The sequence below is a fragment of the Chanodichthys erythropterus genome, chromosome 19 (assembly GCF_024489055.1).
Source record: "Chanodichthys erythropterus isolate Z2021 chromosome 19, ASM2448905v1, whole genome shotgun sequence".
Classification (NCBI taxonomy): Eukaryota; Metazoa; Chordata; class Actinopteri; order Cypriniformes; family Xenocyprididae; genus Chanodichthys; species Chanodichthys erythropterus.
This window is the reverse complement of record NC_090239.1, coordinates 11,477,713-11,496,830: the sequence shown is the minus strand read 5'-3', so window position 1 is coordinate 11,496,830 and position 19,118 is coordinate 11,477,713. Positions and strand designations below refer to the sequence as shown.

Below are 19,118 nucleotides of genomic sequence, written 5' to 3'. Positions count from 1 at the left end.
CCCGCACTATTGAACATCTGTCCGTACAATCCCTGATGCTGACAAATTGCAGTACAGTTGCTATTCATAGGCTTTTCATCAACCTGCCGCTTTGCTTTGTGAAAAAACAAAAACAACAACATGGAATCTGGAAACTGCTCAGCAGTAGGCAGCGGATTATGTCTGACAAAAACAAAAATGGACAAATCACACCGACTCATTAATAACGGCTAAAAAAAAACAAGGCTGTTGCTTAAAATCAGAGCCTGCAGGATAAAATTTAAGGGCCAATGAGTAGGCTATAACAAAGAACGTTAGTGGGCAATCCATCCCCTGCTCAAGAATTCATTACAAGCGGATTTCAATGAATGATGACAAGCACCAAGCAAACATAATTTCCTTACCATTTTTTCCCCATCAATTTTTATTGAAAACAAGTATAATAAAACAAGTATAAGCTGTTTCGTGTGACTGGTAAATATCTTTAAGAAATGGCTTTTTGATGCATTGTGGATCTTTTTAGTAGCACTTTTTAAAAAAAAGATTAAATTTATTAACATTAGTGAATGCAATAGCAAATGGGAATTTACAATGAAACAATTTTAAAGCATTTCCTCATTTAGTTAATTTATAAATACACTAATACACTTTGTACAAAGTTGTACAAATTAACTTCTGTTAATGTATTATGAACAAACAAGAATGAACTATCAAAAATATATTTATGAATTAACCTAGATTAATAAATGCAGCAAAAATGTTCACTGTTACACCGAATGCACTAATGTTTGAACTAATGTTAACTCTTTACAATAAGGTTCAAATTTTATCTTTTTTTTTTATATATATAGAAAATCCTTTTAGATTCACTTAAAGTTAACCAGGCAGTTTTGTTCTTGTTTATGGTGAGATTGTATCATTTCAACTTCAACAATACCCATATTCAGGTCTCATGCAGTATCATCATCTCAACTCTTAAACCAGCTTAGAAACATCAGCTGGTGTGAGAATCGAATTACGTCGCATTCCAAACAATCTCATTAAGAGCGTAACAGACCCTGATCCGATGGGCCTGGAGTCACAGTCTAACAGAATCAGGTGCGAGTTGAGGTAGACTCAATTGTTCTTGGAAGCTCCCTTCAGGCTGGATTTGAGTTTCTTCTTCTCTTTTTGTCCCATTGCAGAGAAAGTCTTCTTTCTCAGCTCTTTCAGCCTTTTCAGCCTCTCTGCATCCTGTTTCTCTTTCTGCTTCAGGAATTCACTGTGCTTGGCTTTCTGTTCTGCTTTCGCCTTCTTATTCTTGTATGCGTAGACTGAGCTCAGAGCTTCAAGCAATGCTGCCACCTGGTGGAAAAGGTTAAGAGGTTTTATTAATAAGCTGAGACATGAGCCCTGAAGGATAAAACATAACATATCAGGGTCCCCAAAAGCACCTGGACACTTAAAAATAAGTCACTCTTAACAAAACAAACTTCACTGTATTAGAAAAGAAAATATCAAACCAGGAAAACACATGATGTTGGACCTTTGATCTCAACTATCTTTACATTTTTAACCACAGACTTGATCACTATTACAGAGGTCTTGAACCAAAAAAAGAAAAGAAAAGAAAAGGGTAATAAGTACAAATAAATGTAATAATACATATACCTAACTATAATAATATATATTATATCTATATTATATATATATATATATATATATATTATTACAATTTAAAATAATGGTTCTCTTTTCTAATATACTTTAAAATATAATTTTTTTCTGTAATGCAAAGCTGAAGTTTCATCAGCCATTACTCCAGTCTTTTGTGTCACATAATCCTTACGAAATCATTTTAATATGCTGATTTGATACTCGGTTACCATCAAAGTTGGAAACAGTTGTGTTGCTTAATATTTTTTGGAAACTCTAATACTTTTTTCAGGATTCATTGATGAATAAATAGTCAAAGAGAACAGCATTTATTCAAAATAGAAATATTTTCTAACAAAATAAATCTTTGCTATCACTTTTTATCAATTTAACACATCCTTGCTGGAAAAAAAGTATTAATTTCTTCCAAAAAAGAAAGAAAAAAATACTGACCCCAAACTTTTGAACAGTAGTGTATATTGTTAGAAAAGATTTAATTTAAATACATGCTGCTCTAACATTTTATTCAAAGAATCCTGAAAAAAAAAAAAAAAAAAATCACGTTAAAAAAAGATATTAAGCAGCAGAATATAAATATAGTAATAAATCAGCATATTAGAATGATTTCTGAAGGATCATGTGGCACTGAAGACTGGAGTAATAATCACAGACATAAATTATATTTTAAAGTATATTATAATAGAAAACCATTCATTTAAATTGTAATAATATTTTATTATAATACTTTTTTTTTCTTTATTTTTAATCAAATAAATGCAGGCTTGATGAGCAGAAGAGACTACTTTCAAAAACATTAAAAATAGTAATTTTTCCATTTATATATATATTCCTTGACTGGTTAATGGGCCAGAATCCTCACAAAAAGACAGTAGGTTGCATTGAGAGTGACCAAAAAATTGGAAAATTATGGGCTCTTAACCTTGTGTTCCTTCGAGCGACTTGTCCAAGTAATTACTGTTTTGTAACTGAATAAAACCTTTTACTTGTATGAATTAATACACCAACCTCTAAAAGAATGATTAAAAAAAGTCTTCCAGATTAAATGACGGCGATGATTAAAAACTCCTTATTACTTTCTCACGTCAATGCCTACCATATCTTGGAACAAGGAGTAGAAGAAGAAATTGATTAAAAATGTAACCCCCTGTGTCATCTTTCAGACAAGAGGATTTCAACGGGGATTGGTAAAGAAATTGGCCAGCAAGCTGTCTTGGTATTTGCCAGGGACATGGATTAAAAAAAATATGATATTTCGCAGCCAACACTCTGGAGGTTTCCTTGGTGGATTAACTTTAGACTAATAGTGGATATTAAAACCGTCTTAGTATAATGACAGTTAAAAAAAGCTCACAAAGGCATGACATATGTAAAACAGAGATGGACGAGTCAGATAGCTCTTCAGACCTTTTTCTCATGGGGCTCTCGTATGACAGCCGGTCTCTGCAGGTCCCGTGGGGTTTTGCCTTTGGCCTGCCTCAGTTTGGGTTTGCTCTTGAAGGGGAGGGCCTTCTGCAGCTCTTTTGGAATGTGGAGCGGGTTGAAGTGTCGAACTTGCCTCTCAACCGGCTGTGGGGAAAAGGACAAGGTTGAAGATGAAGACAACAGCGAATAATAACAACAACTAACTGGTGACTTAACATTTCTGGAAGAGGGCTTACCTTGTACAGAGAGTCCTTGTTGGGCTTATTGCGGATTCCCAGATCGTGTTTAAGCTGTCCAAGGGTCCTCATACCTGCCCATGTATCCTTTTGTCCAACCGGCATTAGTAGAGATGTCACTGGATTATACAGCTGAGGAACCGAGACCGGATACCAGGAGCGCAGAAACACAATATCTAAAGACACACATTCATATAAAATACAAGACTGCACTCTTTGATAAACAATTGATGCAATTATTTTATAAACTGTTATATATATATATATATATATACATATACATACACACACACACACGTGTTTTGAATTGCAAATATAATAAACATTTAACATCTTACATTGCTGGAGCCATTAGTTAAAATAATAAAAAAGGCATTGGAACAGGTGGATTTCCCAACCACAAAAGTGGTTTGTTTATTTATTTATTTATATTATATGCACTGCAATTCTAAAGATTTGGGGTCAATAAGATTTTTTATATATATTTATTAATTTGATCAAAAGTGACAGAAAAAAACATGTTAAAATGTTACAAAAGATTTCCATTTCAATTAAATGCTGTTCTTTTGAACTTTCCATTCATCAAAGAATCCTGAAAGAAAAATGTATTACTGTTTCAACCGTATTAAGCAGAACAACTGTTTATTATTACTGATAATAAATGTTTTTTGAGCACCAAATCAGCATATTAGACTGACTTCTTAAAGGGATAGTTCACCCAAAAATTAAAATTATCCCATGATTTACTTACCCTCAAGCCATTCTAGGTTTATATGACAATCTTCTTTCAGACAAACACAATCCGAGATATATTTAAAAATATCCTTAGTCCTCCAAGGTTTATAATGGTTGTGAATGGTAATACACATTCTGAAGACAGAGAAAATGTATCCATCCATAAAAATAAAAAAAAAAGTAATCCAAACGGCTCCAGGGGGTTAATAAAGGCCTTTTGAAGCAAAGGCATGTGTTTTTGTAAGAAAAATATCAATATATAAAACTTGATAAATTCAAATATACGAGCTTCCGGCAGATGACCTTACGCATACTGTGCACGTCAATTTGGGCGGAAGAGCAACTTTTGACCTGAATGCAATGACGCACGAACGTGGAGGCAAAGAGGAGAAAGCAAAACAAAACACTGGTCACAAATTACAAGTCAAAAACGAGAAATTTTAAAGATGTCGGAGGATTTCGATATAAGAGAAGAGGAGCTTGAGTTTGTTGCCCAGCCATATTTGTTTGAACCGTGAGAGGCGTCTAAGCTTACGATACTCCTACATCCTGCGTCATACATCGCGTCAGAGGATTACTCATTTGATCAACTTGTGCATTCTGTGTGCGATCGTCTACCAGAAGCTTGTTATTTGAATTTATCAAGTTTTATATATGGATATTTTTCTTACAAAAAACATCCATAATAATTTAATATTTAATAATTTTCATTTTTGGGTGAACTATCCCTTTAAGGATCATGTGACCCTGAACACTGGAGAAATGGCTGCTGAAAATTCAGCTCCATCACAAGAAATACATTTTAGAATAGATCAAAAGAGAACAGTTATTCTTTTTTATGTAATAATATTTCACAATATCACTGTTTTACTGTATTTTTGATCAAATAAATGCAGCCTTGGTAAGATAACTATTTAAAAAACATTTAAATCTTACCAACCAAAAATTTTTAAACAATGTTATATTAGACTATATTAATAATAATAACAACAAAATTATTATGAATAAACTATTGTTGTTATTAACAATTGTTAGTAGTAGTAATAGTAAACGTAAAAAAAAAAGTCTTGTTGGGAAACTGAAGAAAAATATTTCTGTGTAGCTGAAGGTTTTTTGTTTGTTTGTTTGTTTTTTGTATTCCTTTTCTGTGACTAGGGGCCTGTTTCATAAAACAAGTTTACCAAATAATCCAGGTTTATTTCAGTAAGTCTGATTTATTGTCAGTTGATTTGGTTCAAAATAATCAGACTAACTGAAATAAGCCTAGCTTATTTGGCAAACTTGTTTTATGAAACAGGCCCCTGGTGTCATGTTATTAGATTTGTATAATTCTTTGTAGCAGCCAAAATGTCTGGAATTATACAAAGTGAGCATTTTGCCTGTGCTTGGAGTAAACGATGTGTAGCACAATACATATACCACAGAATCATGCACCTTCACTTTGAAACACAGTGCATGCATACATTTTTTTTTTTTCATATTTTAATTAAATCACAGCCTTGTGGGTTTTAATAATCACACAAGGCCATAACATGATTCTGTTTTATTATTACGATTAATTTCACAGCCCTAATATAAACAATCATATAATAAAAGATACAGTAGACCTAACAAGCCTCGAATCCGCAAACTGCCTCACTGCAAGATTTTCCACATGCCCGTCTCTCTCTCGAGAGAGGACCATAATAATCAGCAATAATACCCTCCATTTTAACAAGGTGGTAGTTTATGTACAACAGATCTTCTTAGGAATCATTACATTTGTAGACTTTCTGATAAATAAAGCATATTTAAGTCCCTAAGCACAGCTCATTATATACAAATACAAATAAATAAATAAATACTGTGGTAAAAAACTGAGGCAACAAAAATATTTATAAACAGAGAAATGAGTCTGACTCACCACTCATCAGTAGTCTGTCCTCAAACGTGGCTCTTAAGGCACCTGGTGGGGTGCGCAAGGCTTTCTTTATCTGCCCTTTAATGCCACTGACTGTGCGGATGGACGCGCCCTCAAACTTCGCAACCTCCAGGACGGTGTTAAACATTCCCTTAGAGTCCGAAAAAAGACAATGTTATAACCAAAGATGAGAGGGTCCAAATATTCCGAGAGAGGATGAGGAGTATATTATTATAGTTCCCTGGTGTGCTGTGCCGCTACGCTACAGAGAAACCCCTGACTCTGCAAGACTCCCTACCTGGATAAAGCAGGTGTTCTTAAAGATTTTATAAGGGTATCCAATCAGTTTGAGTTTCTTCACAATAGTAACAGATTTGTCCAGGTCCAGAACCACTCCTGTGGCAGCAATGCGGAAACTGGCCTGAGGGGAAATAAGATAGGATGAGTCCAACAGAAAAGGCAAGCCTTTCATCTGGCTGTGGTTGTTGAATTGGGGACTCGGACTGAAGCTGTGACCCAGGCTGCTCCTGTGCAACCATCATATGCTGGTGTCTTACCTTAATACCTCCGACCGTCTGCACAGCCAGGAAGCCTGTACCCTGGGGTGTTATAGGTCCTGGAGAAGAGAAGAAAGAAAGAGTGGAATGTGCATGAGATGACAAGAAAGAGAAGTGAGAGACAGAGTAGAGCTTCACAACTAATTGTCAGCAAGCTTGAGCCGAACTGCTCAAGAATTTTAACCCTGGTGAATATTGACATTGTCATCCTGGAATATGGCCATGATGTGTCTTCCTACATGGTTCAAGAAATAAAAAGCTACACACTCCATCTTTAAGGGTTAGAAGAACCCTAGAAAAGTGGGGTTTTGGACAATATTGGCATGACAACGCAAACTATGAAAACATTTTATTACATTAACAGTTTATACATAGAAAAAAACTTAAATTTTTGATTCATCAAAATATCCACCATTAGCAGCTATCTGACCTAAACTGGATTCTAATTGGTTCATTGTATTCTAAACCTAATTGGCAATCAATTGTTGAAGCTATTAAGGTGTGCTGACCCAAAAATCTTTTACAAACCTCGGTCAAGTTTAAACCAGTAACCAGGCATCACAGCTGGCAAAAGGGCATGTCTGACTTTGACATGTATATATTGCCATTATTATGTAATCAAAATGAAAATTATTATTGCTGGTCTTCAATGATAATGTCAAGTTACTGTAATGTATTTGCACCAAAAAATGTATGCTGATATCGTCCAAAACCACACTTTGCCAGGGGTGTTTCCAAACTTTGGGAGGGCAGTGTATAACATGCTAGAAACAAAATAATCAGTGCAATAATGATCCTTCTTAAGTATTTGCTAATTAAAATCCAAACAGGAGCTGTATTATATTATATTATATTATATTATATTATATTATATTATATTATATTATATTATATTATATTATATTATATATTATATTATATTATATTATAATCTTATTATTATTATTATTATTATTAATAATAATAATAATAATAATATGGATGCACCAATATTAAAATTCTTGGCAACACTATTTTAAGGCGATGTAGTTATTACTACATGTCGATACTACGGTAATAACAGTAAATTATACATAATTACAAGTAACTAACCCTAATCCAAACCCCAACCCTAACCCTATAGTAAGTACATGTAGTTAATAATATTACTTAGTACTTATTTGATTAAGTAAACTTTAACTATTTCATGTCACCTTAAAATAAAGGGTTACGCTATGCATTTAAGTACTGTGTAATAATAATTACTTACTACAGGGATAGGATTAGGATTGGGGGTTCGGTTTAGGGTTAGTTGCATATAAATATGCGTAATTTATAGTTATTACTGCAGTAACTACAGAAACAAGAACACTGTAAAATAGAGTAACCAAATTCTTATATGCTGATAACCATCTTCACTGCCAATAATCCATATTAAAAATCTCTACAATTTATAATCAAACTGAAAATTTATTGGCATTAAGTATTATTATTATTATTATTATTAAATATATTATTATACATTTTATTAAAAAAAGAAAAATATTACAGATGCACCAATAGTAAATCTTTTTATGGTTAATAATCCATAAATAGTCAATAATAACATTATATACTATTTATAATTACATAGAAAATAAAAAAAATTTTTTCTTCAAATATTGCAAGTTAACTTTAGGCATCACATTTTAATGTACAGTATGAAAATAGATATTCATTTTGACATTGTCATTTTGACAAAGATTACATTTTTTACAATTATAAAATTTATATTAGTTTTTTAAATATTAAATTTAATGAGCGTTAGATGGTGGGAAATATAATCTAAATGTAGAAATAGGGAAAATGAGCATGTTACATGTCCAATATCGGAGAGGTGTGTACGGTTTGTCTCTCACCCCAGATGGTGGCACCGCAGTGCATGTGTTCAGGTGTGTATTTGAGGAGACGGTGACGCCCGTTATGGTCCTCGATGTAGTAGAGGGGGATGGTCTGAAAGCGCCTCCAGCCCAAAGACAGGATAAGAGGGTCACGGGTTTTCAAGATACGATTGTGCCAGCGGTGTTTCTTCAGACGCATCTGTGTGGAGGAGATAAAGAAAGCACCAGAATTTTTTTTCCTGCCTTGTAATGACATTTGGCTTGGAGTCACAAGTGTCCTTCACTTTATTCACAAGGTTATCAACTACACTAAAAGTTGTAAAATATACAATTGTCCAAATAAGTCCTTATAGGCTTACCTGCAAGTAGCCTACATTGCCCTCACTCGCTCCCAAACCGCCAAGGATGATGGGATAGTGGGGGTCAAAGTGGGTGACGAATTCACAAGGTAAAGCAGGGATCTCAACACGCACATACATGCCAGGCCTGAAGCCCTCGTACTGAACTCGAACTTCATCCTCCATGTCTTCGAACTCTTGCCTGTTCAGCTACAAAATGAAGGGGAGAGTCGATATAAATTAAATTCTCGATTAGAAAGATAGTTTGCACAAAAATGAAAATCATTTACTAATCTGTATGAATTTTTTTTCCTTTTTTGGAGCACAAAAGAAAACATTTTGAAGAATATTTCAACTGTTTTTGTCTATACAGTGAAAGTCAACGAGATACAAAACATCACTGGACCCAACTTTCATTGTATAGGCAAAAAAAATAAAATAAATAAACGGGGGGATTTTACAAAATATCTTCTTTTGTGTTTCACAGAAACAAAGAAATGCAAACAGGTTTGTAACACTAGAACAAAAAAATTAAGTGTTACACTTATTCTTGCTCTCCTCTACTACGAGTCTGACCGTTACTGACTAAACTATGACCTCTGACCTCAGCCTGTTTCTGCATCTCTTCCTTCAGGTCATCAAAGTATGTGGCGTCGCCATCATCATATTGTGCATTGAACCTCTCCTTCAGCCGCCTCTTCTTCTCCAAACGCTTGTTCTTTTGAACTTCATCATCATCAAGTTTCACTTGGGGAGCCTCCTCTTCTTCATCATCATCATCATCATCACCATCATTCTTTTCATCATCATTCCCTCCCTGTTTAAATAAAAAAAAAAAAAAAAATAGGCAATAAATAAAGCACCACAACACACATCAGATGCAATCAGAAGATAATGCTTTAAAACTAGTTTGATTTTAATACCTCAGCTTGGTCTTTATTCCCAGCCTTTGCTTTGTGAACTTCTCCTGTTTCCAAATCTTCAAAATCTCCATAGAGTTCATCTAGAAAGATGAGAGGGATGAAATAAATGATATAATATGGATGTCACAGTACCAAAATGTCAGTAATCAATATCAAAACCAGTTTAATACCAATTCTAACATGGGCAAAGACAATAAAATTGAATTGCACTCAATTACTTAAAAGGTTACATTAATATAAATAATAATACATTTTAAACTTGTTCAATTCTAGAGGGCTAACAAATTGATTTTCTTGTCAATATCATTGTTATTAATGTTAATAACATACTAAACAGCGGCAAGAATTATCAGCTGCTGATGATGTCTGGTGCATTTAGATTTCTTACCATCTTCCTTAAGCAGTGTTCTAGCATCTTTATCCTCATCCCATTTTCCAGTCACAAAACAGTCCCTGATAGATGCTAGCATCTGAAAACACACAATTTTTAAGAAAACAAAACATGGACAACAAACGGCATATTTATACAGCATATCCTGCCTCTCACCTCCTCCTGATCCCAGTCATGGCTGCTGTCTGGATGAAAGCGAGAGCAGTCCATCGCATCTCCTCGTATTTTCTTACTCTTCTCTGGTCGGCTAACTTTAAATAAACCACCCAGCTCTTCTTCATTATTAGAATCCTCCTCTTCCTCCTCCGCCACTGAGAAACATACAAATATCAGATGCATTATAGGTTAGATGCACTAGCAGTTCATAAGCTTTATGAAAATGAATGTTCATCCTTATGTAGCGGCTTATTTTCAGTTAGTGAATTAAATGTCACTCCTCATACATATCATCATCAATTATGGCTTCAGATTCAGAGGACTTGGTATTCAGCAGCACACAGGTCACATGGACTAATTTTACAGTGCGTTTACCCTTTTTTGCAGTTTGTCATCACTGGAAATATTTATTATATGGAAACAAGCCAATTTAATGGTTTTCAAAATTTCTAATTTGTTTTACTAAAGAAATAGGCAACATGTTGGAATTGCATTAGGGGAAGTAAATAATGTCAGGTTTTTAATTTTGGAGTCAACTAGATGATCAGAGACTCTTCCTTGTCCTCACCTGTGCCGTACACTAGCTTGCGCAAGTTTGGAGCTGCACGCTGTTGTCTTAAATATGCCTCTGTTGCTTTCTCGGCCAAACCTTCCTTCCACCGTAGTGCTCCTTCAACATAAACATCCACATAAACAGGATACATTCAAAATGGGCTTTCAGAGCAGTGAAATTCAATAATAATAAAACAGGCACAAAGGGGAATATGGGGAAAAATGAGTAAAGGCAGGTTAGGCTATTGCAAGTGAAGACACAGAATTCCAAAATCTGAAAAAAAAAATAAAAAAAAAAAAAAAAAAAAATCAAGATTATTTGAAAATAAAGCCCTGGTTTCACAAACAGGGTTTAGATCAAGCCAGGATTAGGCCTTTTAGGCCAGGACTAGTTCAAGGATTAGGCCAGGATTAGGCCAGGACTAGTTCAATTAGGACATTTAAGTAGCTTTTATAAAAATGCCTTAGAAAAAAACATTACTGGTGTGCATCTTGAAACAAAACTGACATACTTTAAGATATTTTAAGTTGCTTTCAGTTAAAACATGCATTTTAGTAAAGCAGGGAATGAGGAAAGGGTAACATCTGTTTCAAGTTTGTGTATTAAATTACACAGTGGTGTGGGAATTCATGACAGCATTGATAAAGCACAACTCCCTCACACCTTTAGCACTCATACATCCCTATATAAGAGCTTTACTACCACTGAACTTTACTGTGGGAACCAGGCACTTCTCACTGTACTCCTCCTCTAGCAACACCATAACTTTTTGGGTGCTATTAGATCCAAAATGATTGATTTGGTCTCATGAGACCAGAGCATTGATTCCCAGAATCTATATTTTGTAAATATGGGCTTTGGAAATGACTAACTGACTTTACTGTGCTTTGGCTACAGTAGGTAGTTCCAGTGAGAACAACAACTATGCATGTCATTTCTGCATCTTACTTAAAATTAAGTCCTGATTATTTCAGGGGCCTTGTCACAAGCCCATTGTTTTTGAATTTCTGTGTTACTTTTGCTATATTTTCACACTTAAAAGTGCAGTAGAACATGTTTTCAAAAGATGTAATATAAGTCTAAGGTGTCCCCTGAATGTGTCTGAAGTTTCAGCTCAAAATACCCCATAGATTTTTTTTTTAATTCATTTTTTTAACTGCCTATTTTGGGGCATCATTAAATATGTGCCGATTCAGGCTGCGGCCCCTTTAAATTCTCGTGCTCCCCGCCCCGAGCTCGCAACTGCCTTGAACAGCATAAACAAAGTTCACACAGCTAATATAACCCTCAAAATGGATCTTTACAAAGTGTTCGTCATGCAGCATGTCTAATCGCGTAAGTATGGTATTTATTTGGATGTTTACATTTGATTCTGAATGATTTTGATAGTGCTCCGTGGTTAAAGCTAACATGCCACACTGTTGGAGAGATTTATAAAGAATTAAGTTGTGTTTATGAATTATACAGACTGCAAGTGTTTAAAAAATCTTGTCTCCGTGAATACAGTAAGAAACGATGGTAACTTTAACCACATTTAACAGTAAATTAGCAACATGCTAAAGAAACATTTAGAAAGACAATTTACAAATATCACTAAAAATATCATGGATCAAGTCAGTTATTATTGCTCCATCTGCCATTTTTCGCTATTGTTCTTGCTTGCTTACCTAGTCTGATGATTCAGCTGTGCACAGATCCAGACGTTAATACTGGCTGCCCTTGTCTTATGCTTTGAACATGAGCTGGCATATGCAAATATTGGGGGCGTAAATATTAATGATCCCGACTGTTACGTAACAGTCGGTGTTATGTTGAGATTCGAATGAGGTTTATATAAGAAGGAGGAAACAATGGTGTTTGAGACTCACTGTATGTCATTTCCATGTACTGAACTCTTGTTATTCAACTATGCCAAGGTAAATTCAATTTTTGATTCTAGGGCACCTTTAGAACAATGATTGGGTAATCCTCTTGTAGCATTTTTTTGTAGCAAAAAAATAAGTCTCCTGATGATTCTCTCTCAAGTGGTTCCACTGTTGTCAGCATTAAGTCTGAGAATGATTCAGTGGGCTATATAACACTTAATTGTCAAGAAAATACTTCTCTTTAAATGGTTTGGTTCAACATACTTTCCTGTTGATCAAACATTGCCTTAAACTTACACCAGAAATTTTTTATTTCGTTTTATTTAGTAACTTTTAGGAGGGTGTCCTGAATAATTTTGACATGCTTCTTTGGTAATTGATTAAGCAGACTTGCTGGAACATTATATCTCTAAAGAACCCTAACACGTCTTCTAAGCAATTGCTGACTTTCAGAAGTTTCAGAGGGAGTGTACTCATTTATACTGTAGTTGTTTATAGTTTCTGAGCAATGTACATTTTAGAAAATTAATAATAATTAATTTTATTAATAAAATTAGGCACAAAATTGTGTCCTTTTTGAGCTTGTAAACACTCAGAAATTGGAATTATTGGAAGACAAAGTACCTGCAGTTTCATAACCCATCTCTGCATCCTCTGTGTCCATCTCTTCTTCCTCTGGATGCTTGGAGGACATCTTTGATTTTAAATTTTCATCTCCATCTTCTTCATCCTCATCATCTTCCTCATCCTCATCATCTTCCTCATCCTCATCATCTTCCTCTGAGCAGAGACCAGAGTCTGGACCTGAGGTTTTTTTTGCAGGCTCCCCTTTTTCCATCTCCTCATCATCATCTTCTTCAGTTTCCTCCCCTTCACTCTTTTCCAGTTCATCATCACTATCAGCAAATGCAGGCATCTCTGCAAGCTCCTCAACTTTCTGTTTCTTCACAGGAGGACCTGCCACCTCCATTGATTTCTTATCTTGCTTTTTCAGTGTTGCCACCCCCTGTTCTTTTTCCTCACCCTCTTCTTCGTCATCATCCTCCTCCTCTTCATCACTCTCTTTCTCCTCTTCTTCACCCTCTTCCTCATCTTCATCACTCTCTTCCTCATCATCACCTTCATCATCATCATCATCATCATCATCTTGATCAACAAAGACAGCTCTCCTCCTCTCTCTCTGTGATTTTTCATCCCATTCAAGGCTTTCCATAGGGTTCTGCTTCCTATTGATGAATTCAAATGCATGCATACAAAAATGTTTTTTCATCAAACTTTGTCGTCAATTCTAGGTACATCACAATCTCTGTTTGCATTACAATAACATAATCAGAGTTATTAAACAAATCTTACCCATTTTCCTGCACCTCCTCCGTTGTCAGTGCAGCAGTTCCTGTGAACAGTGACACTTTGCTGGCAGCCATTTTTGCATCCAAAGTGGCTTGCGTTCCAATAAGAGACTGAACGAGTTCAGTGGTGGGCCGCACCTCCTCCTGGGACAAACATTTCTCACACCATTAAAACACTTAATATCCATCAGATCACAAATCGTCTTTAAAACCTCAAGGTCATATTCGCTGATGGAACAAAATTGGGTGTAAAAAGCGTTATTACTTGGTGTAATAAGCTGTGACTGCCCTGTAAACTGCAGAGATTATTGCATCTGGTATTAAATCAACTGTAGGTAATGCTGTCATCTGGGACGTGCTGAGACTGAAATCTGACCTGCTGCTGTTTGGCATGTCCAGAGGGCATATCGATGTAGACTGCATCCTTATCATAGACCAATCCACCTACGCCGGCCATGGGGGCATATAATAATCGTTCCTTCACATTCAGTGCTCTCTTCTTAATCACCTCTGGAAGAGGGCAAGGGTCTGGCAGGAAGCTAACATCCGCCACAGAGAAGTCCCCCACACCTGTAGAGGGAGTTATATGACATTTACCAGTAGTTCTCAACCTCATAATCATGCATAGTTAGCAGAGCAAAATAAACACTTCTGTTTGGTATCTGTGAGGATTTTTTGAGGAACAGAAAGTTCAAAAGTAAATTTAAAATATAAATCTTTTGTAACAATCTAAAGGTTTTACTGTCACTTTTGATCAATTTAAATGTGTCACTGATGAATGAAAGAATTAATTTCTTTCAAATAAAAATCTTTCTACTCTAAACTTTTGAATGGTAGTGTAGGTGTATCAACTTTTAAAAGAGAATAGACAAAAAATGGGTTTCCATAGTCTTTATTTTGCTGCAGTGTGGTTTGTGCAGCAAATTATTGGCTAACAAGCGCATAAAATCGACCAAATTCTATTTTGTAAAAAGAATACTAGGTTGATACATGTATATTGTATAATCTGATTCTTGAAGCAAAACCTGTTTTTAAAAAAAAAAAAACATCTGGATATCTGTAAAGAATATTGCAAACATTATTGATAACTCACCAGGAATGTGGACCTGACATTTATTCTTCAAAAATGTCCCACGCAGGTAGCCGTACAGAGAGACGGTTCTGTCACATTTGGGATTTAGTCTTATCGCCTCAGGATCAGTAAGATCCTCCATACTGTCCGGAAAAACAAACAAACAAATCATTGCCTGATTATAAAAGGCAGCATATGCTTAGAAAGATAATGAACAAAAGAAATGTTTCCTTCAGGTCACCCACCGGTCAGCTAACACATAGGGGTGAGAAGTCTGCCAGACAAGAGGCCTGAACTTCATGACTGAGATGAACCGCCCAAGATTCTTTATTTCCTGTATTTGGTACTCTCCATACACCATTCCAGACAGGTAAAAGAGCTTGGCACCCTGCAAGACTTTTATGTTTAGACACTAAACAGTTCATTTTAAAGATTTATCAGTTATATGCCGGGTTGTTGACATACCTGGAAAACTTCGGTCCAGAATCTGTGTTTGAGGCGTTTTTTTGTTTTTCGTAATGTCTTGTTGTTCTTGAAAGTGTCCAAATGTGTTAGGACCCCCATGATCCGAGGGAAGCCATGAACTTGGCAAATATTCAGGAACTCAAAGGTCTCCATTTCAAAGCCAAAACTTGCATCTATCAGCATCAGGACCTAACAAAGTCAAAATATCAGTGCTGCCTTACTGGAAAACATAATATTAAAACAACTGAGTAATTAAATAATACTGTCTATAAAAGCTTTTTATTTTAAAAATAAATACTTTTTAATTTAAGTTTTGTGGCTACTAGTTATCTAAGTTAGTACATGTACACTACCTTTAAAAAAACAAAACAAAACAAAAAAAGTTTATTCATCAAAGATGCATTAAATTAGTCAAAAGTTACAGTAAAGACATTTATGTTACAAATTATTTCTATTTAAAACAAGTGCTGCTCTTTTGAACTTTCTATTCAACAAAGAATCATGAAAAAAGTAACATGGTATTTACAAAAATATTAAGCAGCACAGCTGTTTAACATTGATAAATGCTTCTTGAGCAGCAAACAAGCATATTAGAATGATTTAAAAAGGATCATGTGACACTGAAGACTGGAGTAAAAATGGAGAAAATTTAGCTCTGCAATCACAGGAATAAATCCTATTTTAAATTTAAAGTCAAATTAAAAAGTCATTTTAAACTGTTATAATATTTCACAATATTACTGTTTTTATGGTGTTTGTATCAAATAAATACTGCCTTGGAGAACATAAGAGATTCTATCAAAAAAAATTTAAAAATCATCAATTTACAACAGTATAGTAAGGGGGGCACAACACATTTGCAAGGCAAAACAATGCATGTTTTTTTTCTCATAGTAGGTTATAATTTAATACACTTATGAATTGCTTTCATAAGTCAGCTTTACTGATGATGCAGGCCTGCACTCACCAAGTCAGCAACCTTTGCCAAATCAATCATGGTGTTGATGTCATTGTTGCACTCAATGAAGGTCAGGCGACGTTTCTTTCCTACAAACATTTACAAGAAAAAAATAAGTCACCTCACAGCTTATTGATTCTGTCTGACAAAGTCAGTATGCTGTTGCTCCCAATAATATGTCAATCTTACCAAAAATGTGACACATTACTTTTGACATGTGACACCCAAGGCGGATGTTAATACCAGGATTAAATGGGAGCTATTCTACACGTTTTATATATATGTGTGTATATATATTATATATATCTGTGTGTGTATTACAAAACTGACCAGATACTATAGTCACAGGTCCACAGATGTCAGAAAGCTTTTGCCGTGTGAAGCTTTTGATCAAGCATCGGATGAGGGTGCTTTTGCCCACTTTTGGAGGTCCCATCACCACTATAACAATAGGCGGGGGTTCCAGGGGGGTCCGGTCTACTAGGGGAATGTGATGTTTCTTTGTTTTAATATCCTGAGTCCTACAAAACAATGTTAAAAGAGATTAAAAGCAATGAAAGGACAACTAATTTTACTTCAATTATAAAAAGTGAAAGTTATTGGAATAAAGGGAATGGCATGGGAATAATCTGAAACTATTATACTCATTAATAATGTTGAATGAAGCTTTCTGAGCACTGACCTATGGAAGGTTTTTGCCATGCGAACAGCTGACTTAACACTGAACGCTCGTGGGTTCCTCTTGCGCTCATCCTGCTCTTGTTCAGTGCCATGCAGCTTCTTTCTGTTCTTCTTCTGTGCTTTGGGCCCACTGTGCTTATGCTGGTGCCGCTTATGTTCTTGCTTCTCCATCTTTGCTCTTCGGGAAATAAGACAGGTTATCAGCAATGATCTTTATATGACTTCATAGAATGATGTAGATGTTTCCCATCCTGGTATTGACTAGACTAAACCCTGCTTAACTTTAATGGGAAGCAAGGCAAGAGCTGCAGTGTATTGCATATTGATATTCTCCTGTATCACTTTAAAATCTGACAAATCAAAAAGCAAACCACACCTATTGAACATCCAGCATCAATATGACATTACCTGATCCTAAGCATTCCAATAACAATTAATAGTTGTGAATATTACACTGGCTTTAAAGACAGAATAAATTACACAATGTGTTTCTACAGCCACACGCACTGGTAACCTTCAAACTACTAGCAATTACAAAAAAAAAGACATGCATGAACAACGTACAGAATACGACTTGGACTAACTGGTTATCTATTGTATTTTAATTTCAGGTATTTTACGCTGGAACAATTGAGGGATAAATACGTTTGTCTTTAAATCAACATCAATGCAGTCACTTTTAGGCATGGGAAATACAGGCTCACCTTTTTGTGTTTACAGTTTAATTAAATCCGCTCCACATATGATCTCAGAATTCAAAACGATAACTCATGTTATCACATCAAGCACACAACGTGAATCTCTCCACTGTTTACACGTGTGCTGCACTTCCGGTTAGAGGCGGAAGTGGTTGCGTTCGACAGAGTCTGTCGTGTTAAACAGGACCCTGGAAAGAAGGATCTTGTCACACGTTCCGCATACAAAAGACTTTTCCTGAATGCTGATTTTATGGTGCTGGTAAAACGGAATGATAGAACAAGTTGTTTAGCAAACCATAAACTCGTTAAATGTGCATGCGGTCTTTGAGGTAAAACGGAAATGTCGAATAGTGGTGAGAAATGCCTTAAATGAAGTCAAGAGATATTATTATTGGTTTCTCAATTAATCTTTTGAGTGAATTACTGGACTTTTTTTAATGAATTGATATTTTTAGCGAATGAAAGACTCGTTTTGCTGAAGAGAATCAAATATTCGAGTCACTGAACCAGAATCTTCACTACTCACTGTTAAAGGAGCAATATGTAAGAATTTTGCAGTAAAATATCCAAAAAAACACTAGGCCAGTGTTATATATTTTATTCACTTGAGTACTTACAACATCCCAAATGTTTGCAACTATTTGTAAATCTTGAGAAAATTGCAATTTTAACCATGGCTCCGGGACGTGTGAGGAGTCACCTGTCAATGGCATCATACCCGCGTTACCCTCGGTTTCCGGTTTTATTTTGTAGAAACCATGGAAACACCAAAGACGCTTTAATATGTTACATGTTTTAATAGACAAGGGAACAACTGTTTTGATATATTTCAGAAAACTAATTATTGTTATATAGCTCAAAACGTTTAGTCTTATTGTTTAAATCTAATTTTCTAACATAGCATAATCAGATGCAGCTTTATTTTTAGTAAAAGTAATACAGCATTTTCTCCATCATATAATACATTTTAAAATTAATTCCACGCCATTTATCAACACGAGCCATCCAGAATTTAATATGATATTCTAAAATCGATCTATCTTACTGCAGTGTGTCTCAAACAAGAGTCTCACAGAAGCCACCGAGCAAATGCACAGAGTAACGTTATAACATAATTTTCAACACACTCAAATGTATGTAATATAATAAACAGAGCTGCATTACTTCATACTCATGACTGGAAAAGTGGAAGTGGCGCTGGCGACTGCGACATAATAAAGGTTCAGCTGCTCGTGATACATGTGTTGCGCACCAGCAGCCCCGACAGCGACCTCGTTAAGCTCCCACAACACTTGGTCCTGCTCTGCTTCATACTACAGTAACGT

The 19,118-nt window shown here is 35.3% G+C and overlaps 1 protein-coding gene across 1 annotated transcript; it reads right to left on the bottom strand.

Moving 5' to 3' along the window:
- Positions 1-369: 369 nt before the first annotated feature.
- On the bottom strand, positions 370-17,929 carry bms1 (BMS1 ribosome biogenesis factor). The gene is made up of 23 exons (XM_067369424.1): positions 17,800-17,929; positions 17,097-17,273; positions 16,745-16,935; positions 16,424-16,503; positions 15,457-15,645; positions 15,237-15,379; positions 15,013-15,134; positions 14,296-14,489; positions 13,924-14,063; positions 13,195-13,796; positions 10,721-10,822; positions 10,153-10,307; positions 9,994-10,075; positions 9,606-9,685; positions 9,287-9,499; positions 8,704-8,892; positions 8,363-8,543; positions 6,486-6,544; positions 6,227-6,349; positions 5,932-6,079; positions 3,294-3,469; positions 3,040-3,201; positions 370-1,323 (listed from the first exon to the last, which is right to left on the bottom strand). The coding sequence occupies exons 2-23, from the start codon at positions 17,264-17,266 to the stop codon at positions 1,096-1,098; spliced, it is 3,729 nt and encodes a 1,242-aa protein (XP_067225525.1). The 5' UTR covers positions 17,267-17,273; positions 17,800-17,929; the 3' UTR covers positions 370-1,095.
- Between the last annotated feature and the right edge of the window lie 1,189 nt (positions 17,930-19,118).